General features: G+C 35.7%; 1 protein-coding gene across 2 annotated transcripts in view; it reads left to right on the forward strand.

Annotated features, from left to right (window-relative positions):
• The window catches only part of NGLY1 (N-glycanase 1), a 56,430-nt gene that overhangs the window by 10,902 nt on the left and 19,423 nt on the right, over window positions 1–26,105 (forward strand). For both annotated transcript variants that reach the window (XM_027583399.2, XM_027583398.2), the window contains exons 3-5: window positions 4,970–5,215; window positions 15,319–15,484; window positions 25,010–25,232. In XM_027583399.2, the coding sequence (XP_027439200.2) occupies window positions 4,970–5,215; window positions 15,319–15,484; window positions 25,010–25,232 (635 nt within the window). The remainder of the gene's footprint in view (window positions 1–4,969; window positions 5,216–15,318; window positions 15,485–25,009; window positions 25,233–26,105) is intronic.

Raw genomic sequence — 26,105 nt, forward strand, 5'->3', positions numbered from 1 at the left:
TCTTCACCTATTAGACATTTTAAAATCACAGTAAATATATTTTAAAATCACAGGAGAATATAACAACTCTCCCACAGGGAAAATTCTTACAAGTTTTAATCCTTCAGAACAGGGAGGTCAGACATACAACCCAAAGACCAAATTGTGGGTCATTTTAGACTTTGCGAAAATCTGATTTGTAAGTACACAACGAATTCTAGTAGGATCTAGCCATCTGTCTCCAGTAAGAAATGAAAAGAGTAAATACAGAAAAGCTGAGTTCAATTGCCACATGTAAGGGATTTCTTCTGTGACAGAAGTGAAGAATCTCAGTATGTTTTTTTGTTTTTTAGTCAAAATAAAAGCTTGGTGTTTTCATCTTCTGGAATCTTGTACATAGCTTTTTTTTTTTAAATTTTTTAAAGATTTATGTATTTATTAGAGAGAGAGAGAGCACAAGTAGGCAGAGAGAGAGGGAGAAGCAGACTCCCCGCAGAGCAGGGAGCCCGACATAGGGCTCGATCCCAGGACTCTGGGATCGTGACCTGAGCCAAAGGCAGCTGCTTAACCAACTGAGCCACCCAGGCACCCCAGTACATAGCTTAATTTTATGACACAATGAAAGTAGTTATCAATATTGTCAATTTTCTTTATGTATATATGCTTAATCATTTCTAGTTTATGGAATACTGAAAGAACTTGAACCAGGTTGTGGATACACATTAGTCCATAGCAGTCAGAAATAACAAGGCTATAGAAATTGTTAAAGAGATCTGCTGAGTTGCCATAAGAAGTACTTTCCTTCCTGCCTCTCTGCTTTTCTTCCCCGATTCTGTCCCAGGCCCTGAAGGGTATAGTAGTGAACTAGAGAAATAGATCCCATCTCACATGGAGCCTGGTTCTAATAGGTTAGACAAACAGTAGACAGGAAAGCAAGGAAGGGTGCAAAGAGGAAAATACGGCATGGTGATACACTAAAAAGCAGCTGTAGAGGTGGGCAGCTACGTAAGAATGAGTGGTTAGGGAAGGCCTCTCAGGAGATAATATTTGAGCTGGGACCTAAATGAAAAGCATTTCAGATACCTGAAGCCCTCAGGTAAGAGTGCTTCAAACAGAAGGATTCACATATGCAACAGACTTCTAGCAGGATTAGCTTTGGCACAGATAGTAGCTACACAGGCCAGCAGAATCCAGGGTGTGCGGTGTTGAGGACTGTGATAAAGACTTGGACTTCATTCTAAGTGAGATGGGAAACCACAGGAAGGTTCTAGACATGGAATAATATTTTAGCTGTTGTAAAGTGAATGTTCTGGATGTTCTGGGATGGAGGCAAGAGATGAAGCAGTGAGACCAGTTAGAAAGCTTTTATCAGCCTAAAGGAGAAACAAAAATGGTTTGAAAATGGTTCCATGAGGGCAGAGCCTTTTATCTTTTTGTTCCCTCTTGCTAGCTCCTAGAATACATTGGGGCACTCAGTAAACATTTGTTGAATTAAAGACTGATAGCAGTGGAGATGGGGGAAAAGTAGAGACATCTAGAATTTTTTTTTAAGCAGAGCCTGCAGGACTTGATGAATTGATTGTGGGGTACAAGGGAAAGGAAGGAATCAGGGATACTACTAGGTTTTGGTTTGAGCATCTAAGTGGATGCAAGTACCATTAATTCAGATTGAGAAATCTTGGAGTGTAGCAGATGCCAGGAGAAATCACTGCTTCCTCATTTTGGATGATTATAACCAATATACTGTTAACCATTCAAGTAGAGATAACAAGTAGGCAGTTGGATGTATGAGTCTGTAACTCAAAAGGAGAGGTCAGGGCGCCTGGGTGGCTCAGTTGGTTAAGCGACTGCCTTCGGCTCAGGTCATGATCCTGGAGTCCCGGGATCGAGTCCCACATCGGGCTCCCTGCTCAGCGGGGAGTCTGCTTCTCCCTCTGACCCTCTTCCCTCTCATGCTCTCTGTCTCTCATTCTCTCTCTCTCAAATAAATAAAATCTTTAAAAAAAAAATAAAAAAGATAAATTGTTCAATAAAAAAAAAAGAGGTCAGCCTGGAGGTATAAATTATGTTGTCATCTGCTTGTTAGTTACTGACATCTGAACATAAAGAACTTAAAAGGATAGAAGGAAAAATTGAGAACATTGCTGATTTTGTTCAAGGAAATACAGACTTTTGAGTTAAATGACAGAAAAATTTAGTAAATGACAACTGGAAACTGATTTCTCAGTTTTGAAGTGTCACATATTCTGTGGAGTCATATTTGTCTTTTCATTCAACGAATATTTGAGTGCCGGGTGTGGTGACAACCATCCCAGTTTGCCTGGGGCTGTCCTGGGTTTAGTACTCAAAATCCCACATTCTAGTAAACCCATCTCAGGAGACCCAAAGGTTGGGCACACCAGTGCCAGGTAACAAGCCAGATTGAGACTTGCAGTAGTATTTGACACAAATGGAGCAACAATTTCAGAAACGATTAACATGCTTTGATCAGACTGATTTATACTTCAAATTTCTGATTGTCTTTAGACTTTGCACCTCAGGACCCATCTGCAATAATTTTTTTTTTTTTTAATTTTATTTATTTATTTGACAGAGCGAGAGAGAGCACAAACAGGGCGAGCGGCAGGCAGAGGGAGAGAGAGAAGCAGGCTCCCCGAGGAGCAGGGAGCCTGATGTGGGGCTGGATCCCAGGACACTGGGATCATGACCTAAGCCGAAGGCAGTCGCTTAACCAACTGAGCCACCCAGGCGCCCCTGCAATAAATGTTTTATCAGTGTGGCTAAGTTGCAGAAGGAACCAATGGAACTGCAATTGAACTCTACCATTAGAAAGAAACTCAGTAGGCTTTAAGATGAAGTAGGAATCTCAGACCCATCCCCAAAATGTTCAGGTATATATTAAAATCCTGGGTACTTTTGGGCCTACTTGCCTCTGAGGCTACATTCTTTGTGAAAATTTTGAGAAGGAGGTTAAGAAAGACTGGGATCTGCATGGATATGCGACTCCTCCGGCTTCCTGAGTGGAGTGGTTCTCATCAGGTACCATAGGAGGAGGGCAGTTTTGGTTGTTTTGGTGACTGAAAGATATTACCAGCATTTAGTGGGCAGGAGCCAGGTTTGCTTAACATCTGACAGTGACAATTGTCTTAGCAAAAATGTGTTGAGAAATACGGATTTTGTTAAATACTGGAATTCTCATTAATTTCTTAAAGTGTTATTGTATCTAGTGCATTAAGCCTGTAATTTCGTTCTTTTGTGAAAATACAGTGCTGTGGATGAAACTTTTTGGTATAGACACTTTGGCCATAATCCTGCATTTTTTTAGGACTGGTCCTGAAAAGTTAGAAGGGAAGGGAGCAAGGCACAAGCAGCATCTCTGTCTTATCAGGGCCTTCTCTGTGGTATGGACTGAACATAGATCCAGATAGCTGTTACGCTGGATTTCCACCTTGGCCCATGGTGTCTTCTACCTCTCTCAGTGCTGCTCAACTAACGGTATGAGATGGGAAGCCTCTGTATTTGGTTTTAACCTAGATATCTGGTTTCTAAAGAGAAACCTCATCAGAGATGTGAGGTGGTTTCTTTCTAATGTTGGAAAATCATTGCGATCCAATGCTAATCATATATGTCATTATCACAGCTGTAGAAATATTCTCTTTTTGCTCAACACTTCCAACTATTAGTACAAGCTTATGGTTTTTGGTCTCTGTTCAGTCTAAGATGTAGTCAGTTTTAGCTTAACAATTAAAGTTTACTCCAACAATTATTCTGTAGCATCAGGCAGATTATTTTACTTTCCTGAGCTTTCATATTTTCATATAAAGAATAGTGATAAGCCTAATAATACCTACATTTCAGGGTGATTGTGAGAATTACTTGAGATAACATACATAAAATGTTTAGCATAGCACCTAGAACACATGAACACAATAAATGATAGTTTTGTTTTTACAGCTATTATGGGTAATGAATATATAGAGCTTAATGGCCTCTTCTAGCTTTTTAAAAGGGATTCATATGGAATTAATTTTCATGTCATTAGTGAGAAGTGTGTTGGTCAGTTGATTCTGATAGGTCTGCCGTCACCAGGGAAATAGGTCATTCTCATTTGTGGAGCCTAACTTAAAATAAGCTTAAAATCTGCAGGTCTGTCTACTACACGTTAACAATCATTTTATCTCATATGCAGTTGGTGGAAATAATTATTTTAACACTGTTACTTCTCGATGCCTTGAAACTTGATTGAAGATATTTTCATTTAACTTTTGTTTTGTAATTTGCTGACTACATTGTGAGCTTTGTTGTAATGTTTGTTGTATTGTAAAGCACTCTGATTATATGATGGGTATTCATTAAATGAATCACCACTTGAAGAACGGGATTTTTGTTTGTTTTGTTTGGACCACCTTTGTATTACTGTTAACAATCCATAGTTTTGAATTGACCATCAGGCTGTACTTTCTGTTTTCTTGGAAAAATTAGTGTACCCTATATCCAAACTTCTAATCATGTAGCTATTCTTTAAAGTCTTGGGTTTAGGAGATTCAAAGGTTGTTATATATATAACTTCTTGACCCTGGATCATTTTGTATGGCTGCATCTCTAGTAATTACTATTATTTCATAAGGAATTTCACAGAGAATAGTAGTATCATATACAATTGCAGAGAAGATAGGAATGTGCATTTTTATAATTCTTATGAGACTTTGTGACTTACTATTTCTAAAAGAAAAGATTTTTCTAACAGCCTTTGAACCAATCAAATAAGCTAAGCATTATATGCAAAGGAGGAGACCAATTTTCTTAACTTCTTGTTTCATATATAGGCACTTTTTACCTTTAACTACTTAAAAAAAAGTGCCATAATGGTAGGAAAACAGAATGATTGTTAAATATGATGTATTCTATGGTATTGATTTCATTTTATAGATATATATGAATGTCAGTATAAAGCAAAGGTTAAAATTTTTCCCAATTTTATAAATTCCAGGGAGAAACACATCTTATCTTTCCTAAAAAAGCTTCAGTGGAGCAGCTGCAAAAAATTCGTGACCTGATTGCCATAGAGAGAAGTAGCAGATTGGATGGATCAAATAAGAGTTACAAAGTAGAATTATCTCAGCAACCTGCATCCAGTACCCAGCTTCCTCTAACACAGTCTTCAAATCCTAGTGGGTTAATCCAGCATGCAGGGAACAGTGAAGGACAGTCATCAAATCGACCACCTGCTCCAATGGTAATGTTAGAATTAAACCTTTCTTAACTATTCAAAGTATTGAAACAGCTTTGAGATATGTTGTGATTTATTCCTGAATTTATGCCCTCGGTATTCTTGGTTCTTAGAATGTAATACATCCAGATTTCCGTAGGTCTTTAAAAAATTGTCAAATTTGTAACAAAGAGAAAATGGTTGTCTTTTTTTATACTTTTATTGATTTTTTTTAAAGATTTTATTTATTTGAGAGAGCGAGAATGAGAGAGAGAGAGCACATGAGAGGGGGGAGGGTCAGAGTTGGTTAACTCTGCCTTCGGCTCAGGTCATGATCCTGGAGTCCCGGGATCAAGTCCCGCATCGGGCTCCCTGCTGCTCAGCAGGGAGTCTGCTTCTCCCTTTTTTATACTTTTAAATCTTAACTTTTGGTTTATTGCTTCTTAGGCATTTTATCATTTTGTCGTTCATAAATGTACCCATTGCCTTGGTAGATAAATCAGTAACAAATTAGCATATGTCTTTAAAACAAAGTAACAGACTTGCTGGACAGTAGCAGTCATATTAGATTTCCTTTACTGGAAACTGATGACTTCTGATCTAAATTTTACCTGCTGCCATTCATTATGAAGATTATTAATTCCAATAACCTAACCATTATCAATCCCTCAGTTTGATAAAAGAAATCAGCTTCTTTAAGGTAAATAACAATGCATTAATTTATTGAGAGGAGTGCTACCAGATTAGTGAAGTTTAGTTAGTGGCATACACAGATGCATACTTCTGAAGAACTGCAATCAAACTTTTGATCTCTTACAGGCATCCTTGGTACACTTAACCAATCTCATTTAATAGGAAACTATCCTATTTACAAAAATTCCTTTTGACAGAGGTCCTTAAGTTTTCCTCTGAATTTTCACTCAAAAATTTCACGATTTTTTTTCTATAGTAATTTTGTCAGTAGCCAGCTTAAACTTGTATTCTCTTATTTTAATTTTGGTAAATCTTGGCACTCTCCTCCATAAAACGGAACTTATATAGAGAGTCAGTTATTAAATCTACCCTTAATTTTCTGCAGTTGAGTAATTGCAGAGTCTTTAACCTCACTTCCCTGGTGGTCATTTCTTTGTTTATGCTGAAAAGACCCTAAGCTTGTCTTTGAAAACTAAAGAAAAAAGGTAGTAAAGGCTATCGGGAAGAGACAGAGTTAACTGTCCTTTTATATCGTTCTTGTTGAGTGGTTTCCAAACTTTTTTTTGTGGAGGATTAACTCCTCTAAAACATATTTCTTTGTGCTTCAATTTACTTACAGTCTTTAAAATATTTTCTCCTCTCATTAGCTTCACAGCTAATGTTTACTTATAATAATAATAAATACAACTAGTGTTTACAAATGCTTTCGAGAAACTGTTACTGAATATGTCAGATCAATTAGTAATGATACTAAATGGCTGTGGGTATTCCATGAGATGGCATACATGAAAACATTGTAAACTATAAAGGTTTGCTCTTGGTAATAATACTTTCTGTAAAGTATCTGAGCTGCTCCATTCAGTACAAAGTTATCACAGAATAATGGAAAAATGTGACTACTTAATTCTAATGTGACATAATAGTAACCCTACTAGTCAGTCCATTCCTTAGAAGAGTGGTTTTCGGTTACACATCTTAACAGTAATAAAATGTTGAGTACATAACCCAGCATCTATTTCCTTATAAATTATATACTTTTAGTATGTTATGTACCTTATACAACAATTTTGTAAAAAAGGTGAAATAAAAAGTAAATCTAAGATGCGCCCCAGTGGATTCTTTTGTGCCCCTCTCATGAGCATGTGTGTTCCATCTTGTCCTCAGTTTTGCAGTTAAGGTTGATACAGAAGCACATTTAACTTCTTCATTTTGAGCACCATTTCTTACGTTTTCTAATTACAGTGTTAGAATATATCTTTTAGCCCTACTTTATCTTTTGTTGAATCTCAGTGTTACAGTTTAAAATGCACAGTACTAACCAGCTTTACAGAAAAGAGTGTAGGGGCGCCTGGGTGGCTCAGATGGTTAAGCGTCTGCCTTTGGCTCAGGTCATGATCCCAGGGTCCTGGGATCGAGTCCCGCATCGGGCTCCCTGCTCCTTGGGAGCCTGCTTCTCTCTCTCTCCCCCTCTGTCTCTCATGAATAAATAAATAAAATCTTTAAAAAAAAAAAGAAAGACAAGAGTGTAATACATGAAAACATTTTATTTTACAAAGTAGCTATTTCCTGGACTAAGTAGTATTTTGTTAGTGTTCTGACTCAGGAGATAAATTCACATTTTCTGACTCTTCTGTAACCTCTTTTTTTTTTTTTGATTCTTAACTTTGTATTTTAGATATAATTTGGGGCCTTTAAAACACTGTAATCATCAGAAAGCCTCTGGATACTAAACTAAAAACAAAATGTCATTTTATTGACAAAACAAATGTAGAGTTGAGAAGAAAATAACTTTCCTATACACATATGCTTTTAGTAGGCAGTCTATTACCAATTCTTATTTCTCTAGTCCTTGGGACACGTATCTTTTTCTGAGTTCCTTAAGGGAATTGGGAGAAATTAGAATGCATCTTGTTTTTTATCACCAAGTCTTGGTTATCCCTGGATCACTGGAATGCATAGTTTAAAAAAGTATTTTGTCATTTAAGCATTCATCACCACTATTTGTTATACTACAGAATTTGACATTTATGTTCCCCTGCCTTGCCTGTTTTGAGTGGGGGTACTTAATTGATAATTAAAATAGACCAAAGTCAAGCAGCAAGAGAAAGAATTAAAAAGCATTGAATGCGTATAAACTAGATAAGTCCTGAGCACTCATGTGCTCATAACTATTATATTTCTTTGGTTAAAACTGCAAAGTAAAATTTTGAAATATAAATTGATAGTCAATGATGTTGAAGTTTGCCAATTAAGCTTTTCCTTTAAGATATAAAGTACTGGAATATATTGGTACTCAATAAAAGGTGATGTTAGAAACTTATTTTGCTGCTTTTTCTGGATATTTCATGTAAGTGGAATTACACAATATGTAGTTTTTTGCTTTTGGCTTCTTGTACTTTGTATGTTTTTGAAGTTTATTCATACTGTAGGATGTATCAGTAATTTATTCCATTTTATTGCTGGATAGTATTCCATGACGGACATTTGGGTTGTTTCCCATCTTTGCCAATTATGAATAATGCTGCTGTGAACATTCACATACAAGGTTTTGTGTGGGCGTGTTTTCATTTGGGTAGATTCCTAGGAGTGGAACCACTAGGCTGTATGGTAAGTTTATGTTTAATGTTTTAAGAAATTGCCAAGCTGTTTTCCAAAGTTGTGGCACCATTTTACATTCTCACCAGCAGTGTGTGAATGTTACAATTTTTCAGTATCCTCACTGACACTTGTTATGTTTTTTTATTGTGGCAATTTTAGTGGATATTAGGTAGTATCTCATTGTGGCTTTAATTTGCATTTCCCTAATGACTCAATTGACTTTTAAATTTGCTGGTTATACATGCTGAGTGTCTAGTGTTCCTAAAGGACATAATTTCCCAATAACCCTTTACATATTTTTATACCCTTTGCCTTCGAAAAGGAGTTTCAAAACAGCAGAGATAGTTTTTCAAAGACATAGAACATTAGAATGTTAAAAGCATTATATTTCCACTTTTGCAACTTTATCTAGGTTGAAAATATGTGATTCTGAAGTATGATTTGCTTAAAATAAGCCTTCAGTTGTTACACTAGTTTAGCTGCATACTTTTATTTGGCACATGCCTACTTTTAAAATGTGTATAGAATTGTTAAGGACTTTTCAACAATTCTAATCACTCTAGAAATTCTTGCCCGTTGTGTATATGGGTATGCATTTATTTATTTAAAAGAATTATAATTTGAAATTATTCTGTTGAAATTATAAATGTATTGTTAGACAATGATGAGTTGGTTTATTTTTTTATGAGTTGGTTTATTTTTAAACTTAATCTCATAAGAAACCTTTTAGTCTGGATCTTTATATGATCTTTATTAGAGAAGAAGTCTTCTATTTGGACATAAGATTTAAATGTCCAATTTCTTGTTGTGAACCTACCATTCTTAAAGGTAAAATATACTGCATATCGGATCACTTAAATTACGTCTGTATACCAGAATTCTTAGCATCCATTAAAAATGATGCTGTGGTCTATTTTGGCATTAAGAGAGTTATTATATGGGGAAAAAATAGTAAACTGAGAATTCCAAAATTAAACAACATATGTTGTGTATATGTATATTATATTTCAATTTTTTTATTAAAAATGCACATACATAAATATATTCATTTTTAAAAGGTCTGGAAAGCTATACACAGACATCTTAGCCATAATTTTATCTTAGGGTGAAATTACAGGTGATTCCTTATTATTTATACCACTCAGTATTTCCTGAGAATTTCTTACAACAACATTTACTTTTATAAATAGAAAAAAGGGGAGGGGATTGTAAGAAATAAGGTGATTGAAGTCACAAGCTGATTAAAACTAAGGTTAAAAAATTATTAAACAGAACTTTTGTGCTTAAAAACATGTTCTAAATTTAAAAGTCACAAAAGTAAAAGGCTACATAAAGGTAGAAGGAAGACTGGTGGACTTGAGGACCCCTGGTCCTTTACTAAAGAAGTAAATTTGCTAATCCAGCTTCCACGGGTTATATCACATGATTTGACAAGATATGCATATTGTATATTTTTTCTTAAAAGAGTCTTGAATATATTTCACATTAGAAACCAAAATAATTGAAATCTAAGTATGATCAGTGAAGCAAATCATCTTTTTGACCTAAAACCAGATAGATTGCACATTTTGAACTTCTCTTTGTACTCCAAATAACTTCACCTCCCTCAGGCCCTCAGGCAGTTAACTGCTGCCTTGTGTACCTGGTTGCCCAGCTGCTGTAGTTGCCATGCAATCAGCAGACTTTGCTTTTATCTCTTAGTGTGTATGGAGTTGTGCCAAAGAATATGTAAAGAAATAAGGCAAGAAAATAAACTCTATTGTTCAGGATTGTTTGCCATAAAAACCACAACGAATGAGGTAATTTCCAGATTGGAAGTATCAAATTGAAAATAAAAGTTCTTTAGATGAGTTCTTACCCTCTCTCAGTAAACAAAAACCTACGTTTAAGAACAATAACAAAAATATAGCTGTGCCTCCTTTTTGTAAGAATTCTTTAAAAACGGAGACCTGTTTTGTGTGTTTCTGTATCAGTTCTGGTAAAGGAGCATATTCCTCCCTGTTGGGAATACCCTGGATTTCTCATCACTAGATCTTCAGTAAGTTTCTTCAGTCATCTGTTGCACTCATCCCTTCTGGAAGTGGGGCAACCGGGTCTGCTCTAAACAAGAGTCAGTTCCTCCTTTGTCTCTGCGTCCCTTCTTCTCTGCTCACTGTGGAATCTCACATGGACTGTGTGCAGTCTTGAACCTCCTCTTTTCTTAGGGATTCTTCTCATTGGCATTTAAACCTTGCTTTATAAAGGCCAGTTTTCCTCTAAGGTTAGGCTGTTGGCATCAGGATGAGCTGGACATTCAGGTTCCTAGATGTAACCCCAGACTGGCTAAATCAGAAAGGGATGGGGAGGAATTGGGGAATCTGTATTTTTCACAAGCAGATCAATGTTTAGGAACCTTTCCTGTAAACTCTCCTATCTGAGAAACAAGCCAGCATACAAATATCCCTGGATCCTACATGTCCTGTAGTTCTCATTTCTTTACAGCAAGTTTCCTGAAGAGCTCCCTGTACTCATCACTGTAGCTTTACTTCTCACATACTTGTCTAGCAAGCTTCCATTCTTTAATCATGTACCCTATCAGTAAAATGTTTGAGCATAGCCTTTCAATATATATTTTTGTTATGAATTATATACATGTGCTATTATGCCATTATACTGTATCGGGAAACAATGTCAACAGAAGCTATTGAGTAAGTGTTTTTAATTTTTAAAAATGTATTAATATATCATTGATGTAAGGGGCGGCTGGGTGCTTCAGTTGGTTAAATGTCTGCCTTTGGCTCAGGTCATGATCCCAGAGTCCTGGGATAAAGCCCCACATCAGGCTCCCTGCTCAGCGGGGAGTCTGCTTCTCCCTCTGCCTCTCCTCCCTGCTTGTGTTCTCTCAAATAAATAAATAAATTTTTAAAATAAAGATAATCACAGTATTATACTCAAGAGACCTTCAGAACATAATTTAGGATGATGAGATTTCTTTTTTTTTTTAGGATTTTATTTTTAAGTAATCACACTCAACTCAGGGCTTGAACTCACAACCCCAGGATCAAGAACTGCACGCTCCATCAACTGAGCCAGCCAAGTGCCTCCAGTCTTTATAATCTTTTACAGCTAGGTTGAGGGTTCATTAGTGAAAACTATATAACATAATCTATAAATTCACTTAGCCAGGCACATATGAATCGCAAAACCTTGTAATATGCTAAGAGTAGAAGTAGGAGTGAACATGCCAGTTGTTAACTCCCTCTGTAGTTTGATCCTTTCTCCTCAGGCTAGCTTGCTAGCCACTGATCACCCAAATACTAAATGTTATTATAACTTAATTGCTTTATTTTTTGGCGAAAAAAAAACATAAATAGGAGTTCTAATATTTTCTGTACACTTTCCAGTAGACCATTTTGTGCAGCTGCTTTGGTACTCTTAGGCCACTTGGGACACAGTTTCACAACTAAGTTTTTTACAACTTGTTTTCCTTATTAACACTATTAGAAATCTTCCTAAGATCATCAAAAATCTCCATGCTGCTAAATTTAATATACTTACTTTCAGTTCATTTTTATTTGACCGTTCATCATCTTTAGCTCAATCATTTCCTGGTTTTTCTTCTACCATAAGTGGTTCAACCATTGACCCAGTTAGTTGCTCACTCAAAATCCACAGATTACTAATGTATTTTTCTACTTTTCTAACTGCCCCGACTCCACAGTTCAGTCACCAGGACTTGTTGATCCTATTTCCTAAGTTCTTTTTACACTTTACTTCTACTAAAGCCACCAGCTCTTTCAGATTTCTGCAGTCGGCTTCCATTGGATCATCTGTAACCTCCTTTCTCTAGCTACAGCTAGAGTGATATTCTGAAAATGTAAATCTGATGGTTTTACTCCCTTGCTTAAGTGTCTTTAATAGCTTCCATTACAATGGAAAGAGACCAGAAAGATCTAGCCATTTATCAACTCAGCTTCATCCTCAGCTTTCTCCGCCATTTCCCCTTGGTTCTCCATGCTCTCAACACCCTGATTTTCTCCATGATCCTACATAATTTCCTAAGCATGTTCCCATAAACATACTCCCCAGCTACCTGTATGCTGTTCCTTCCTATAGGATTAGCTTTCCCTTTCCTATTAGCTTCTTATCCTTAGTACTTTGCCACAAATATAAAAAATCTTTCTTCAGGGAATTCTAGGTTCAGAATCCCTGTTGTACAGTGTCACTATCCTCTATATTTGCTTACTCTTCTTACACCTATGAATAAATTGTCTAACTTACCATTATATCCCCAGTAACTAGCAAATAATAAAGGCTCATTAAATATTTGAGTAAATGAACATTGTTGTACCAGTATTAGTTTCTGTATCCATAGACTACTTTGTGAGGATGATATCCTTGACTATTTTGGTCTCCATTATTTTTCCAGTATGTAACACATACACACACACACAAATATTTGTTGACTTAATAATGGTGGTTTTGTCATTATTTAATGCCTTTCCCTCCCTTAGACAATAAAGTGATCGTGTCTTTCTTATGCACCTATCCCCAGTGCTTTAAAAAATCCTGGATAATGTCAGGGAGTATTTGATAATGGTTTTTATTTTTTAAATTAATCTATGTCTACTTTTTTAATATACACATTTAATCCATTCGTATTTACCATAATTGCTAATATGTTTGAATTTATTTCTGACATCTTATTTTGTGTTGCCTGTGTCCTTTTGTTTTTTTCCCTTTTTCCCATCTTTGTTTTATTTTGAGAACAGTTTTCTTCCATTATTTTCCCTTTAAAAGTTAGAAAGTTAAATATTTTCTTTTTTAGTCTTCTATTGCACTTAAATTTTTAATGCAAATATTTACTTTTATACTTTTTTACTAATATAATAAGACAGGAACCTCAGAAAGTTTTTACTCTTTTTCTCCTCCCTTCCTTGCTACCTTCTTTATGAGAAAATTTGAGATTTTGCTTTTCAATTATGATTATTTTTAATAATCAGAACTTAGGTTTTACTAGTTTATTTTTTTAACTCCTGCTTTTATCTCAGTTTCTACTCCTGGGTGATCTGTTTATTTACTTTGATTATATTATATTTTGAGGGGACAATAACTTTAAGAATTCTTTTAGATAAGATTTAGGAGTGATACACTTCTGTACTGCTACATATCAGAAAACGGATTTATTCTGCCCTCCTGTGTGATTAGTTTGGCTGGGTAGGAATCCTGTGTTCCCAGTCTTTTTCCCTCAGAATTTCAAAGATTTTGCTTTATTGTTTCTAATGAGATGTCTGATTCATAAAAGGCTTTTGGAATTTTGTTTTTCTACTTACCTGTTATGAAATGTCACTATTTTATGCCCTGTTTTATCCCCATTCATACTGGCTCTTTCTTCAACTCTCAGAAATTGGTTTCCATTATTTCTTTGAGAAGTTTATCTTTTCTACTGTTTCTACTCTACTTTCTGGACTTCCTGTCAGCTGGATTTGGAAACGTTTGGATTTATCTTCAGTGTCTATTTAGGTTTTTTTTGTGCCACGTTCTCAGAAAATGTCTTGGCTCAGTCTTCTAATCACTCTTTAGCTATGTTTATTCTTCGGTTTGACACCATGTGTACTTTCTTATTTCACTGTTTAAATTTTTTAATTTCCAAGATCCATGGTTGTCTTTCTCTTACTTTATACTGTCGAATCTCTGAAGACAGACTTGCTGCTATGGCTACAGGGTTAGTTCTTCTGATGTTGATTGTAGTTTATCTTTGCAACAGTATGGGTTGTTGCAGATCCAGTGAGTCTGAGAGCTCCTGCTAGCCTATCTGTGAATGCAGCATCTGCTTCTAGCAACTGTGGGGAGGGGTAGAACATGCTACAAGATGGTCTGTACCAGAAGCAACTGTTCTGAGCTTGGATGTTTCTCTTTCCTTTTGGGAATCTAAGCAGCTCCCTCACTTCTCAGAAGCATAGTTCTTTGTTGAGAAGGAATGATGGGGTGGGGGCAGGGAGAAGATGTCTAACTATTCCTCCTGCAGAGCCCAGCCAGTGTCACTAATGTTTGTTCCAAGGCCCTTTTCTGTCTGGATCCTGTGGCTCCTCTGCTCTTGGGATTATTTTGAAAACTTTAGTTTGTATAACCACTCTTTTGGGGGGGGCATATTGCCATAGTTTTTTCCTTTAATCCATTTGTATCTGTTTTTCCTCTTTCAGGAATTTCTCAAAATTCCTGATCCCTTAAGAGTACTCCTCCTTTGCTAATGCCATATGGAGTTTTGTTTGTTTTGTTTTTTGTTTTAATTATGTTACTTGCAGGGATTTGAACTGGAAAGGCTGTCAGATGCATTGCTCAGAGCACTATTTCTTTTTTTTTTTTAAGATTTATTTATTTTAGAGAGCAGTCAGGTGCACATGAGCCGGGGGAGGGGCCAAAGGAGAGGGAGAGATCATGCAGACTCCCTGCTAAGCATGGAGCCCAACTCAGGGCTTGATCCCAGGACTCCACAGTCATTACTGGAGCCAAAAAAATGACCTGAGCCAAAATGAAGAGTCAGCCACTTAACCAACTGGGCCACCCAGGCGCCCCTCAGTGCACTATCTTGATCCAGACTTGTAATCAAGAATCTAGCATATCTCTGTTTAAATATGTCCTCAATAATATATTCAGAGAAATAGAATAGATATATCTTTGACTGTGACACACACATGGGTATCTCCTAAAACTAATATTGTATAGCTTTTGAGTATTATTATATTTCAGTGAATCCATACATTCCTCTTTATTTATGAAATCATAGAACCACCGTTTTCGGTTATGTGTTGTTTTTGTAGCATATGGAGAAAAGCTAACCAATATTTTTTTTCTATTAGGTTACTACTGATTCAGTCATTCTAAAAGTTCTCCGGTCCAACATTCAGCATGTGCTGGTCTATGAGAACCTTGCTCTCCAGGAGAAAGCACTGGCTTGTATTCCAGTCCAAGAACTAAAAAGGAGATCTCAAGAAAAGTTATCTAGAGCTAGAAAATTGGATAAAGGTAGTGGCTTTATATAACCATTCATTGCTAAATATACATCATTGCTAAAGACAAACACTGAACTGCCTTTTGCTGTATACATCATAAAATTCTAATCTATTTCTATTTTGATTTTTAAGAGTACAACAGTAGTAAAATTTTACCGCATGTACCTCAGACACATCTATTAACACATCTTTTTTTTTTTTTAAACCTCAGTATGTGTTTGCAGTTTAATCATTGGTATATGAGTTTTTTTAGGTATAATAGAACTTAAGTCTGTGGAACATATGATAGTATTATTAGTGAATTTTAATGTGAATTAGAAGCTATGTTCAAGATTAATCCATATGATTAGACCATTGATTAATTTTGGCTAATAAAGATAGTATTTACTGGTGTATGGTTCTTCCTCACCCACTGTTGTCCACTGCCTAGGAATAAATTCAGCTCTGCCACTTTACTGTGCATTACTGAGCAAGTAATTTGATCTCTATGCCTCAGTATCTTCATTTGAAAATAGGATGATTTTTAAAAATAGGTGAAATAGTACATGTAAATGGCTCAGAACAATACCTACCACATTCATCAACCAATAATTATTTGTGTGTTATCATTAATGGTCTTAAGATTTTAGTTGTTAAATTTTTCCAATGGTAGCATTTTTACTTTGAGTTTTTATGTAATTAGCTTTTATCTAATTCATTTCTTAATACTATATTTTCTAGGGGACTATGTAATTTTTCTGGTGGTTACCTTAGTTTGCAATAAATGTTTTAACTGAGTCCACCTTCAAAAACACTATTCTGATTCATGTATGGTGCAGATACCTTTTAACAGAATCATCCCAATTCTTCCCTCCCATCCTTATAACATTGCTGTCATATGCTATAATCACCCAGTATGTTGCTATTGTTATTATTTAAAGAAGTTACTTTTTACGCCAAGAATAAGAAAACAAAAGATTCTCTTTTACTTTCATATATTCCTTTTCTGATGCTTCCTTTCTGTAGATCCAAGTTTCTGATCTATATCATTTTCCCTCTTCCTAAAGGACTTCTTTTAATATTTCGTCCAGGGCAGATCTGCTAGAGATGAATTCCCTCAATTTTTCATTGCCTGAGAAACCCTTAATTTTTTCTTCACTTTTGAAGGATAATTTCACTGGGATATAGAATTCTGGGTTGGTGAGGTTTTTCTTTCAATAACACTTTAAATATTTTACCCTCCTGTTCTTGCCTGCATTGTTTATGACAAGAAGTCTGCTATAATTCCCATCTTTATTCCTGTTTAGGTAAGGTTTCCCCCATATCCCCTCAACTTACTCCCCATCCCCAGCTTTATTCAAGATTATCTCTGTCTTTGGTTTTCTACAGTTTGAATATGACATGCCTAGGTATAGTTTCTTGGTTGGTGTTTTTTGAGCTTCCTAGATCTGTGGTTTGGAATCTCATTAATTTTGGAAAATTCTTGACCATTATTGCTTCAGATACTTCTTTTGTTTCTTCCTCTCTTTTCCTTCTGTATTCCAAAATGAATGTATCGTATTTTACTTTTATCTGTCTCTGCCTCAATTTCCCACAGTTCTTAGATGTTCTGGTCCATTTTGAGATTCTCCTGCAGTTCTGTGCCTTTTTTTTTTTTCCTCTTTGATTTTCAGTTTAGGAAGTTTCTGTTAACCTATCTTCAAGCTCACAGACTCTGGCCTTGGCTGTGTCCCATCTACTGATGAGCCCATGAAAGGCATTCTGTTACAGTGTTTTTGATTTCTAGCATTTCCTCTAGATTTTTTTAAAGCTTCTAAAGAAACAAAAAAAATCTATTTATGTTATCCGTCTTACATGTTGTTTACTTTTTTCATGAGAGCACCTAATATATTAATCAGAGTTACTTTAAATTCTTTGTTTGTTAATTCCAAAATCTGGGTGGTTCTGATACTTACTTTATCACTTCAGACTGATTTTTCTTGCCTTTTAACACATCTTGTATTTGTTGGAAGTTAGACATGATGCATTGGCTAGTAGGAGCTGAGGTGAATAGGCCCTTTATATAAGGTCTTATGTCCATTTAACAAGGAGTTGGGCTATGTTTAATGTTAGTTGTAGGTGTCAGAACCTTCAGACTTGCTCTGGTATTCTTCTTGTCTCCCCTGTTGTCTTTGGGCTTTTCTAAAAACTCCTTAGATACAGTCTGCATCTTTTAGTAGACTCCATTGTTGTTACACCAGAGCCTTGTTGGTGTAGTGGTAAGGTACGGGGGAGTAGAAGCCCCCTGTAATCTGATGATTAAGTCTCAGTGCTTTAGTGGGCCTGTATCCTCAGGCCTGTGACCTTCCCAAGTCTTTCTTAACTTTTTCCCCCCATAGACGAGATAGGAAGACTAGAAGTGGCTAGGGTCAGGGAAGTTAGTTCCCTTTCCCCACTTCAGAAAAGACTCTGGTAAAATCTTTTTCCCTGAAGAGTAGGCCTTTATTGTAAAGAACGTTCTGGGCATACTTTGCAATTCTTAATCTTCTCCTCTTCTTTTCAGAGCTATGAGATCTTTTTTGGTTCTTCACCAAGAAAACCAAGTGGGATTCTTGGAGGGAAAACCCACAAAAGTGTTAGGAACCCCTCCTAAGATTGTGTTTCTTACTCAAGCTAGTCCATATTCAGCCTCCAGCAATTTGTTGAAATTATCATTTAAGTGTTTTTACCAATTTATGACTCCAGTGGCTTCTGTTCCATGTAGCAGATGGCTGGTTGTGATTCTGTGTATTTGGCTAAGATTCTCTGTATTTGTCTCATCTCTCCAGATTTCAGGGTGACAGTTTGCCCTGTGAATTCTAAGGAGCTCAAGAAAAGTCAATGATTTTGGTTTGTTCAGTTTTTTGTTTTCATAACGATGGGAATGACAACTCTAAGCTCTTTACATGTCAGAGCTAAAACCAGAAGTCTCTCTGAGGGATTAATTATGTATCTCTTTTCCTTTTTTTAATCATTTAATCACTTCTTACATATGTTGTTTAGGTATTTTGCTGCCCATTGTATTTTGGTAGTTTTGTTTTTATTATAATATTATACTATGTCATTTTCTTGTATTTGAAGACCATTCTGGGGCTTAGACTTAATTCAGCAACATTGCTGTGAGACCTTGAGACAGTTCTTCATCTTCTTGGATTAACAGTTTTTTTACTGTTTATGAAATAAGAATGCTTATTAACGTGATCACAAAGGCCCTGTCCACATTAAAGTACTGTGTTCCTTCAGACGATCCCTGACATAAATGCCTGTTTAACAGGTACTTACCGAAGCATGTTTTATGTGTGAGTCAGTCATTCAGCTGAGTCCCACAGAGGAGACACAATTAGCAGTGTCCCTGTTGACATTTGCCTGGCATTTTTTTTCCCCTCTAATTATAAAGGTAATACATGGCTTTTTTTTTTTTTTGGTAGAAAATTTGGAAAATAGGGGTAAGATAAGCCATCTATAACTTCATTCATAGTATGACTTACGAGATTTGTCTATATATTCTTTCACACTTAAAATTTAAAAGCAGTATAATGGAGTTTTAATTTAAGTAGGAAGGAAAGAACATCAGGTTGGTAGAATGGTATTATGAAAATCAGTAAAAGACTGAGCTTTTTTTTTTTTTTAAAGGTTATAAAGGATGAGTTGGAATAGTAACCTAAGATGCCAAAGGACTTATTAAGCCAGGGATTGGGGATATTGTTCCAAATGTAGTTAACAGGATGTGTGGAGGCAGAAAAGTTAGATTCTATACGGGGAACAATGAATAATAAAATCTGGCTGTGTGTAGTGTAGGAGTGGGTAAAACAGTAGTGAGAGATCAAGTAGACTGAGATCATATTTTGGTTGACATTGAATTTCAGGCAGAGAAATGTATACTGGATTTATCTTATATTTTTAATCTTTCCAAAAAGAACTAGAGATAAAATGGAACAAAGAATACTTCTAACAAAGTTTTAAAATAGAAAATAAGGACCAAAGAAATTAGGAGGATGTACATGTCTTACTTGTAAGGCTAACATTACAATCTTAGTATGATTGAACATAGAGCAAAAGTGTTATGTAATCTATTCATTAGCAAGGAGGAAATAAAGCGTTCGCTCAGGAAAGTCAAGTATTCTTTGGTTACTTAATTCAGCAGCATTAACCATTGAAGCTTTAAGCAAGTGAGTGACATCAGAGGTGTGCTTAAGGAAGATTGATCTAGGAAAACCTTGTAAGATGAACAAGAATAAGAGAGTGCAAGGAGAGAACAGTTGAAACACAGTAGTAATAGAGAGGAATAGGGTGAACAGGGTATTGTGACAGCAGGGGAGAAAATGGATGTGAGTTATTGGGGTGATAGAATACATATTGTTTGCAGTTGATGAGTACATTTGATGTGACAAGGCATCGTGTATGCTTAAGGAAAATGTCAAGGAGGACTTTCCAGTTTTGAATTCAGGCAACTAGAAGATTAGAGGAGTCAATAGGAACAGGCTTTGAAGGGAAATGTTTTAAAGTAACTGCTGGCCATTATCTGGACCAGGTGAAAATGTAGGTCTGGAATTCTGTTAAGAAGTACACTTTAGGGTGATAGGTAAAACTGTGCAAGTAAATGAGATTTCCCAGAATGAAAAGGCAAGGGGGAAAGGGAGGATTGCAAAGGTTCTAGAAAACAGGACGGTACTAGTACTAAATACATGTAGGTATTTATATTTAAATTAAGTTTTAAAAAATTAAAAATCCAGTTCTTTAGTTACAGTCAACACATTTTAAGTACTTATTAACCACAAGTGACTTAGTGGCAACCCTGTTGGACAGTGTGGATATGAATTATCTCCATTATTGCTGAAAGTTCTATTGGATGGTACTGTTCCACAAAAACAGTAGGATACTGAAAGAGTTACAGTCGTAAGTAGAGGAAATTCAAATATATAGTGAAATAAGTGGTATTATAGACATAATGAATGGATCATTGAGGGTTAGACTGGGCTGTGAGTAATGGGATTTGTGACCCCAATGGCTTAGGATTTATTTTCTCATGTAAGAAATTATTGAGGTAGGCAGGCTGATGCTATTGGTAAGCTCTGAAACATTATCAGAGGCCCGGGTCCCTTCTGTCTTTTGGCTCTGGCATACATGGTTTCCATTCTGCAGGTTACATCTCATAGTCTAAGATGGCTGCTAAAGCTCCAGCCACTATATCTGCAGACCAGGCATCAGGAAGACGAAAGGGAGAAAAAGCAAAATGGAACTACTGAGCCTGTTCTCTTGAAGCAGCCTTCTTTGGACTCTCACCCAAATTTAGTCAATCTTTAGTCTTTTAGCTGATGCATTGCCATCCCAAATAAATTAGAATTCTGTAAATAAAGTACGGGCTTTTGGATATTGTGTGGCAGCCAGGTCCCTCTGCCCCAGTGACTATCTGGCTCTGAGATGATGACAAAGCCTCATTTGTCCAGGTTGGTGATTTTTTCTCATTCATGATTGTGTTTTGGTTTTTTTTGGTTTTTTGTTGTTGTTTTTTTTTCTTTTCATTTTCTCCCCAAGTTAAATCTTACTCTGAGTTTCTAAACTAGGAAAGAGTATTCTGGTTTGTAGCAGAAGTGAGGACCTAGGAACCCTACCCACTGAGATACCTTTAGAGATAGTTGAGGCTCAGAGAAGCATGATTCCATAGCTCTGGCTTGGAAGATTTGTCATGATTGAGTGTTCCAGATATAGGGGAAACACCTTTTGTGAAGAGGAAAGAACCCTGTCGTTTTGGGAAAGTGAAACAAAATATATGTTGGCCTACTAAATTGAATATGAAGACATGGGAGGAAGAATGTTGAGTACTAAGGTGTGTCAGAGGACGAGGCTACCTGTACTGATGTTTTTACTGATTTTCTTCTCATTCCCTCTTTTGCACACTAATGGTCTGTGATTTTCATAGAATGGAGTTAAGACCTACACTTGTTAATTTTATCTTTGTTACTGAAAAGTTAGGAGAAATCTATTGTATTTTTGAAGATGCTAAATGTATTAATCTGAAGTCTTGATTATAATTTTAAAATGTACTCTCCACACTCTAATATATTCTCCATATTCTCACAGAAATTTAGTATCTTAAAAAAACAAATAAAAAAGAATTCAGCATCTAAGTCCAGCCTCTCTTTAAGCCCCGTATCTCTGAGCTTTCTGAGCTCTTGTCCTCTCTGGACAGGATTCCACTTGCATTTCTCTGAGCCATAATTCAGGACATTGCTTGATCAAGGAGCACTGACCCTCAGGTGGGCCTCACTCTCCGTGCAATAGTCCTACTTCTAACTGGGAGGCTGCCGCTCTATACCTGGAGTACATATAACACAGAAGCACAAGGATGCTGTCTTCCTTTCCCTTCTTTTCCCAATTTGATAATGACTATTTGGTGAACAGTATTAATTCTAATTAATATTATGAGGCTTCTTTGTTTAGTCCTTCCATCATTCATTCAGATACATACTGAGCACCTATTGTGTGACAAACACAGCTCAAGGCCCCTACTGTCATGGGGTGAGACAGACTACAAAACCCCAAATACTCAAATAGAATGGGTAGATAAGTGCTGGGAAGACAAACAAGTCAGGTTAACAGTACAGAGAGTGCCTAGAAAGATGCTTTTTGGTATAGGGTTGTCAGAAAAGGCTTCTCTGGAAAGCAGTGACTTCCATTCCAGGTAGAGGGCACCAGCAACTGCAAAGGCTCCCCGAGGTGAGAGTGAGCTTGGCGCATTGAAAGGATGACAAGGAGGACCTGATGCCTGTAGCAGAATAAACAAGACAGAGGTCAGAAAAGTAAAGGGGGTACATTAGTTTCCTCTGTCTGCTGTAACAAATTATCACAAACTTGGTGACCTAAAATAACAGAAATTTATTGACTCCTGGTTCTGGAAGCCAGAAGGCCATAATCAGTGTCACTGGGGCCACAATATCTCTCTCTGTTCCGCTGTCTCATCACCTTCTGTGTGTGTGTGTGTGTGTGTAAAATTTCCCTCTGCTCCCCTCTCAGAAGGATAGTATGCATTTAGGGTCCACTCAGATAATCCAGTATAATCCCCCCATCTCCAGGTCCTTAACTTCATCATATCTTCAAAGACCTTTTTTTTTTTCTTTTGCTGTATCTGGTAACAGTTTTAGACTCCAGGGGTTACAATGTGGGTATCTTTTGGTGGACCGTTGTTCAGCCTACCAGAGGAGACCAGTTGTGATAACAAAGAGTAAGAGTAGAGACTTTGAATTGTATCCTGAGTGAGATGGGAACCTCATTGGAGGGTTTTGAGTGATATAATCTACCTTGCATTTTTAAAAAGATTACTCTGCTTTAGGCACTTGATAGAGAAGAACGGTGGCAGTGCTGTATTACTAAAGTTCATTTTTAATTGAATACAAACTTTCATATTATATGAGAAAAGCTAAAATCTCCCTGTCAGTCTGTCCTACACCTCTTCCGTAGGTAACAGCTATTATCATGTGATACGTTCCTTTTCATATCTTCGCCTATGTATTTATATCCATAAATAATTACCTGAAAAAATAGTTTAAGTTGTATGGGTTTACATAAAATTTATCATCCCATATATATTGAGTTTCTTGGTGTTTTTCATTTACTAACTTGTCTTAGAAATCTTTTTAACCATAGTGTTCTATAGTATGCATATACTAATATTTATACAGTTTCCTATTGATAGACATTGAGATTATTTACCATTTTTCTCTATTCTAAATGCTCCTGCAGTGAGAATTCTTGTAAAGCATGCCTTATGGTGTATATGCACAAGTATTTCTCTGAGATAAATATAAAAATGTCAAGGGTGTGTGACTTAACACTGTAAAGGATCCTCTCAAGTAAATTGCCTTTCAGTTCACATCAGAAGTGTCCGAGAGTATTTATTTCCACTTAATGAAATTATTGGACTTCTTTTATAGACTGAATTTTTCTAATGGGTTTGCTGATATTCTTATCGATTTATAGAAGTTCTTTATATATTCTGGATACTTTTCTTTATTAGACATGTTACATTTTTTTTTCTCCCAGTGTTCTTTGCTTACTTTAGTGTATCTTTTGAAATTCATAAGCTATAACTTTAAATATAAGAAAGTTTATTTTTTCCCATTATTGATTTCACAGTCTGCATCTTGTTTAAGAAGGCCCTTCCCTATCACAGTCATAAAGGTATTCTTTTGTAACTTCTATTGCCTTCATAGTATTCCTTCTCTCAATATAGAATTTTTATATTGTCCCCAAATCATTTATTGAACAGTCCATCCTCTTAGAACTACTTTGAAAGGCTAACTTTATTAGATACTATGTATCACTTAGAAATCTGTTTTTCAGGAGTCATTCTTTTGTTTCAGTGATCTGCTTTGTATGTTCTTCACCAATATCACAATATTTTGATTATTAGAATTTTGTGATGTGTTTTGACATGTACTAAATGAATTTATCATATTGCTCTTAGTCAAATTTTATGAAAAAATATTTTATAAATTTTTAATTAAATTTTTTAAATTAAATACTTTTTAAATTTTTTTATAATTATAATTGGGTTTACATTAAATTACAGATTAATTTGTAGAGAATTAACAACTTTGGAAAATTGTTTTCCCAACCAGGAATGTAATATATTTCCGCCCTTTATATTCTCTAGTTTTTTCCTAATATAGGTTTTTTTTCATTTGGCACTATATCAAACAGAAATAGAGTATAATGTATCAAACACCTATGACCAACATTAAACTTTACTAGATCTTCACATTATGCCATATATTTCCTTCATATTATGATCACTTCTTAATAATAAAACAAGAGAGAGATGAGAACTCTCTGTGTCTCCCAGATTCTTTTCTCCTCTCCTTCTCTTCTTCCCAGAGGTACCACAGTCTTGAATATTGTCAAGAGACATCTTTTTATTTGATAAATAGATACAATTTTATGTAATATTATAAGCCATACTTACTTTCCAGGGTTGTTATATACTGTGTAGACATTGTTGTGTTTTTAGGTGATTTATGGTGAGTATTCACAGATGAATTATACTGTATAGTTGAAACACTGATAGAAAAGCTGGTAGGTTGATTTTTTTAAGGTGTCTAGAATTCTGTGATTTCTGCCTGTGATTTTGTGATTGTTTCTTGTTTACTTGTATATATACCTGATAAGTTGAATGTAGTCCTTTTTAAATGTTTTTAAAAATTAAACTGATTTCTTAACCTCCCTGTGTTTCAAGATCAAATACACATTGACCATAGTTCCCTAAGAGGTTGTGTTCAGCTCACTTGTTAGTACATAATGTTGGTTAGAGGTTACAGAGTGGTAAATGTCCTACTGCTATAAACGTACGATGTATTATGTCATTGTATTTCAGCCTGGTTCACAATATGCCGACAGTTCTTTTCTTGCATCATATTTGTGAAAACCTTTTAGATCTTCTTATATTTTCATATATTTCGGCTCCATATTCGAGAATAAAATACATGTGTGTATTTTTAGTTTTTGTCAGCTTTAGATCTTACTTGACTCTGTTTTAACTTCTCAGGTACTAATGTAAGTGATGAGGATTTTCTTCTGCTGGAGCTTTTACACTGGTTTAAGGAAGAATTTTTTCAATGGGTGAATGATATTTTGTGCAGCAAATGTGGTGGCCCGACTAAGTGTAGAGGTGAATCACTGTTCCCCAATGATGATGAGATGAAGTGGGGTGCAAACAGAATAGAAGATCATTACTGTGATGCATGCCAGTTCAGCAATCGATTCCCAAGGTGGGTGTCCACTGCACAGTAAAGTTGCAGTGCACTGCAAAGTAAAGTAAAGAGTGATCTCTTCATGGAATGGTTAGAAAAGAATTTTTATTAAATGAACTCTTCAATTTTTAGAAATATATTCCTCTAGGACAGAGGTTGGCAAGCTGTGGCTAGCAGGCTAAATCCAGCCCACATCCTATTTTTATAAATCAAGTTTTACTGGAACACATTTATGCTGATTTGTGTGCTTATGATCTGTAACTCTTTTTACATTCCAGTGGAAGGGTTGAATACTAGCAGCAGAGGCTATATGGCCTGCAAAGTCTAAAATAATTACTGCCTTTTTATAGGAAAAGTTTGTTTATTCTTGCTCTGGAATATAAATTGAGTATAGTCTTAGCACATTTAATGATGTAAGTCTGGTATTGTTCATTTAATTATATAACTTTTGACTTTCTGATAACTTTAATAATGATTGATAGCACATAAAAACAGCACTAGCAACATTAACAATAATGATAAATTGTGACAGCAAAGACAATGCTGTACTTAAAATAATCTTCATATGGTAAAATGGAAGGTAGAAGTATAGTACCATCATATTATTTTCTTTTTAACAACAGAATTTTGTTTTAATCAGGTGCCTCCCCTGCCCAACCTAACATATTCTCATTATCTAAATTTTAAACTAAAGAAGTTTGTACTTCTCAGTTAACTTTTTTCAGTTACTGTCAATTCACAAGCCTCTTATCAATTTTTTTTAAATGACAATACTTATAAATGTTGGCTGTATCATTGGTCAAGAAAAGATACCAAGTATTTGAAATACCTAATTTTTGGAGCTTATGGACTCAGTTTTGTCCTAACTAGGAACCAACCCTCTGATATACA

Source organism: Zalophus californianus, chromosome 1, assembly GCF_009762305.2.
Source record: "Zalophus californianus isolate mZalCal1 chromosome 1, mZalCal1.pri.v2, whole genome shotgun sequence".
NCBI classification, from domain to species: domain Eukaryota; kingdom Metazoa; phylum Chordata; class Mammalia; order Carnivora; family Otariidae; genus Zalophus; species Zalophus californianus.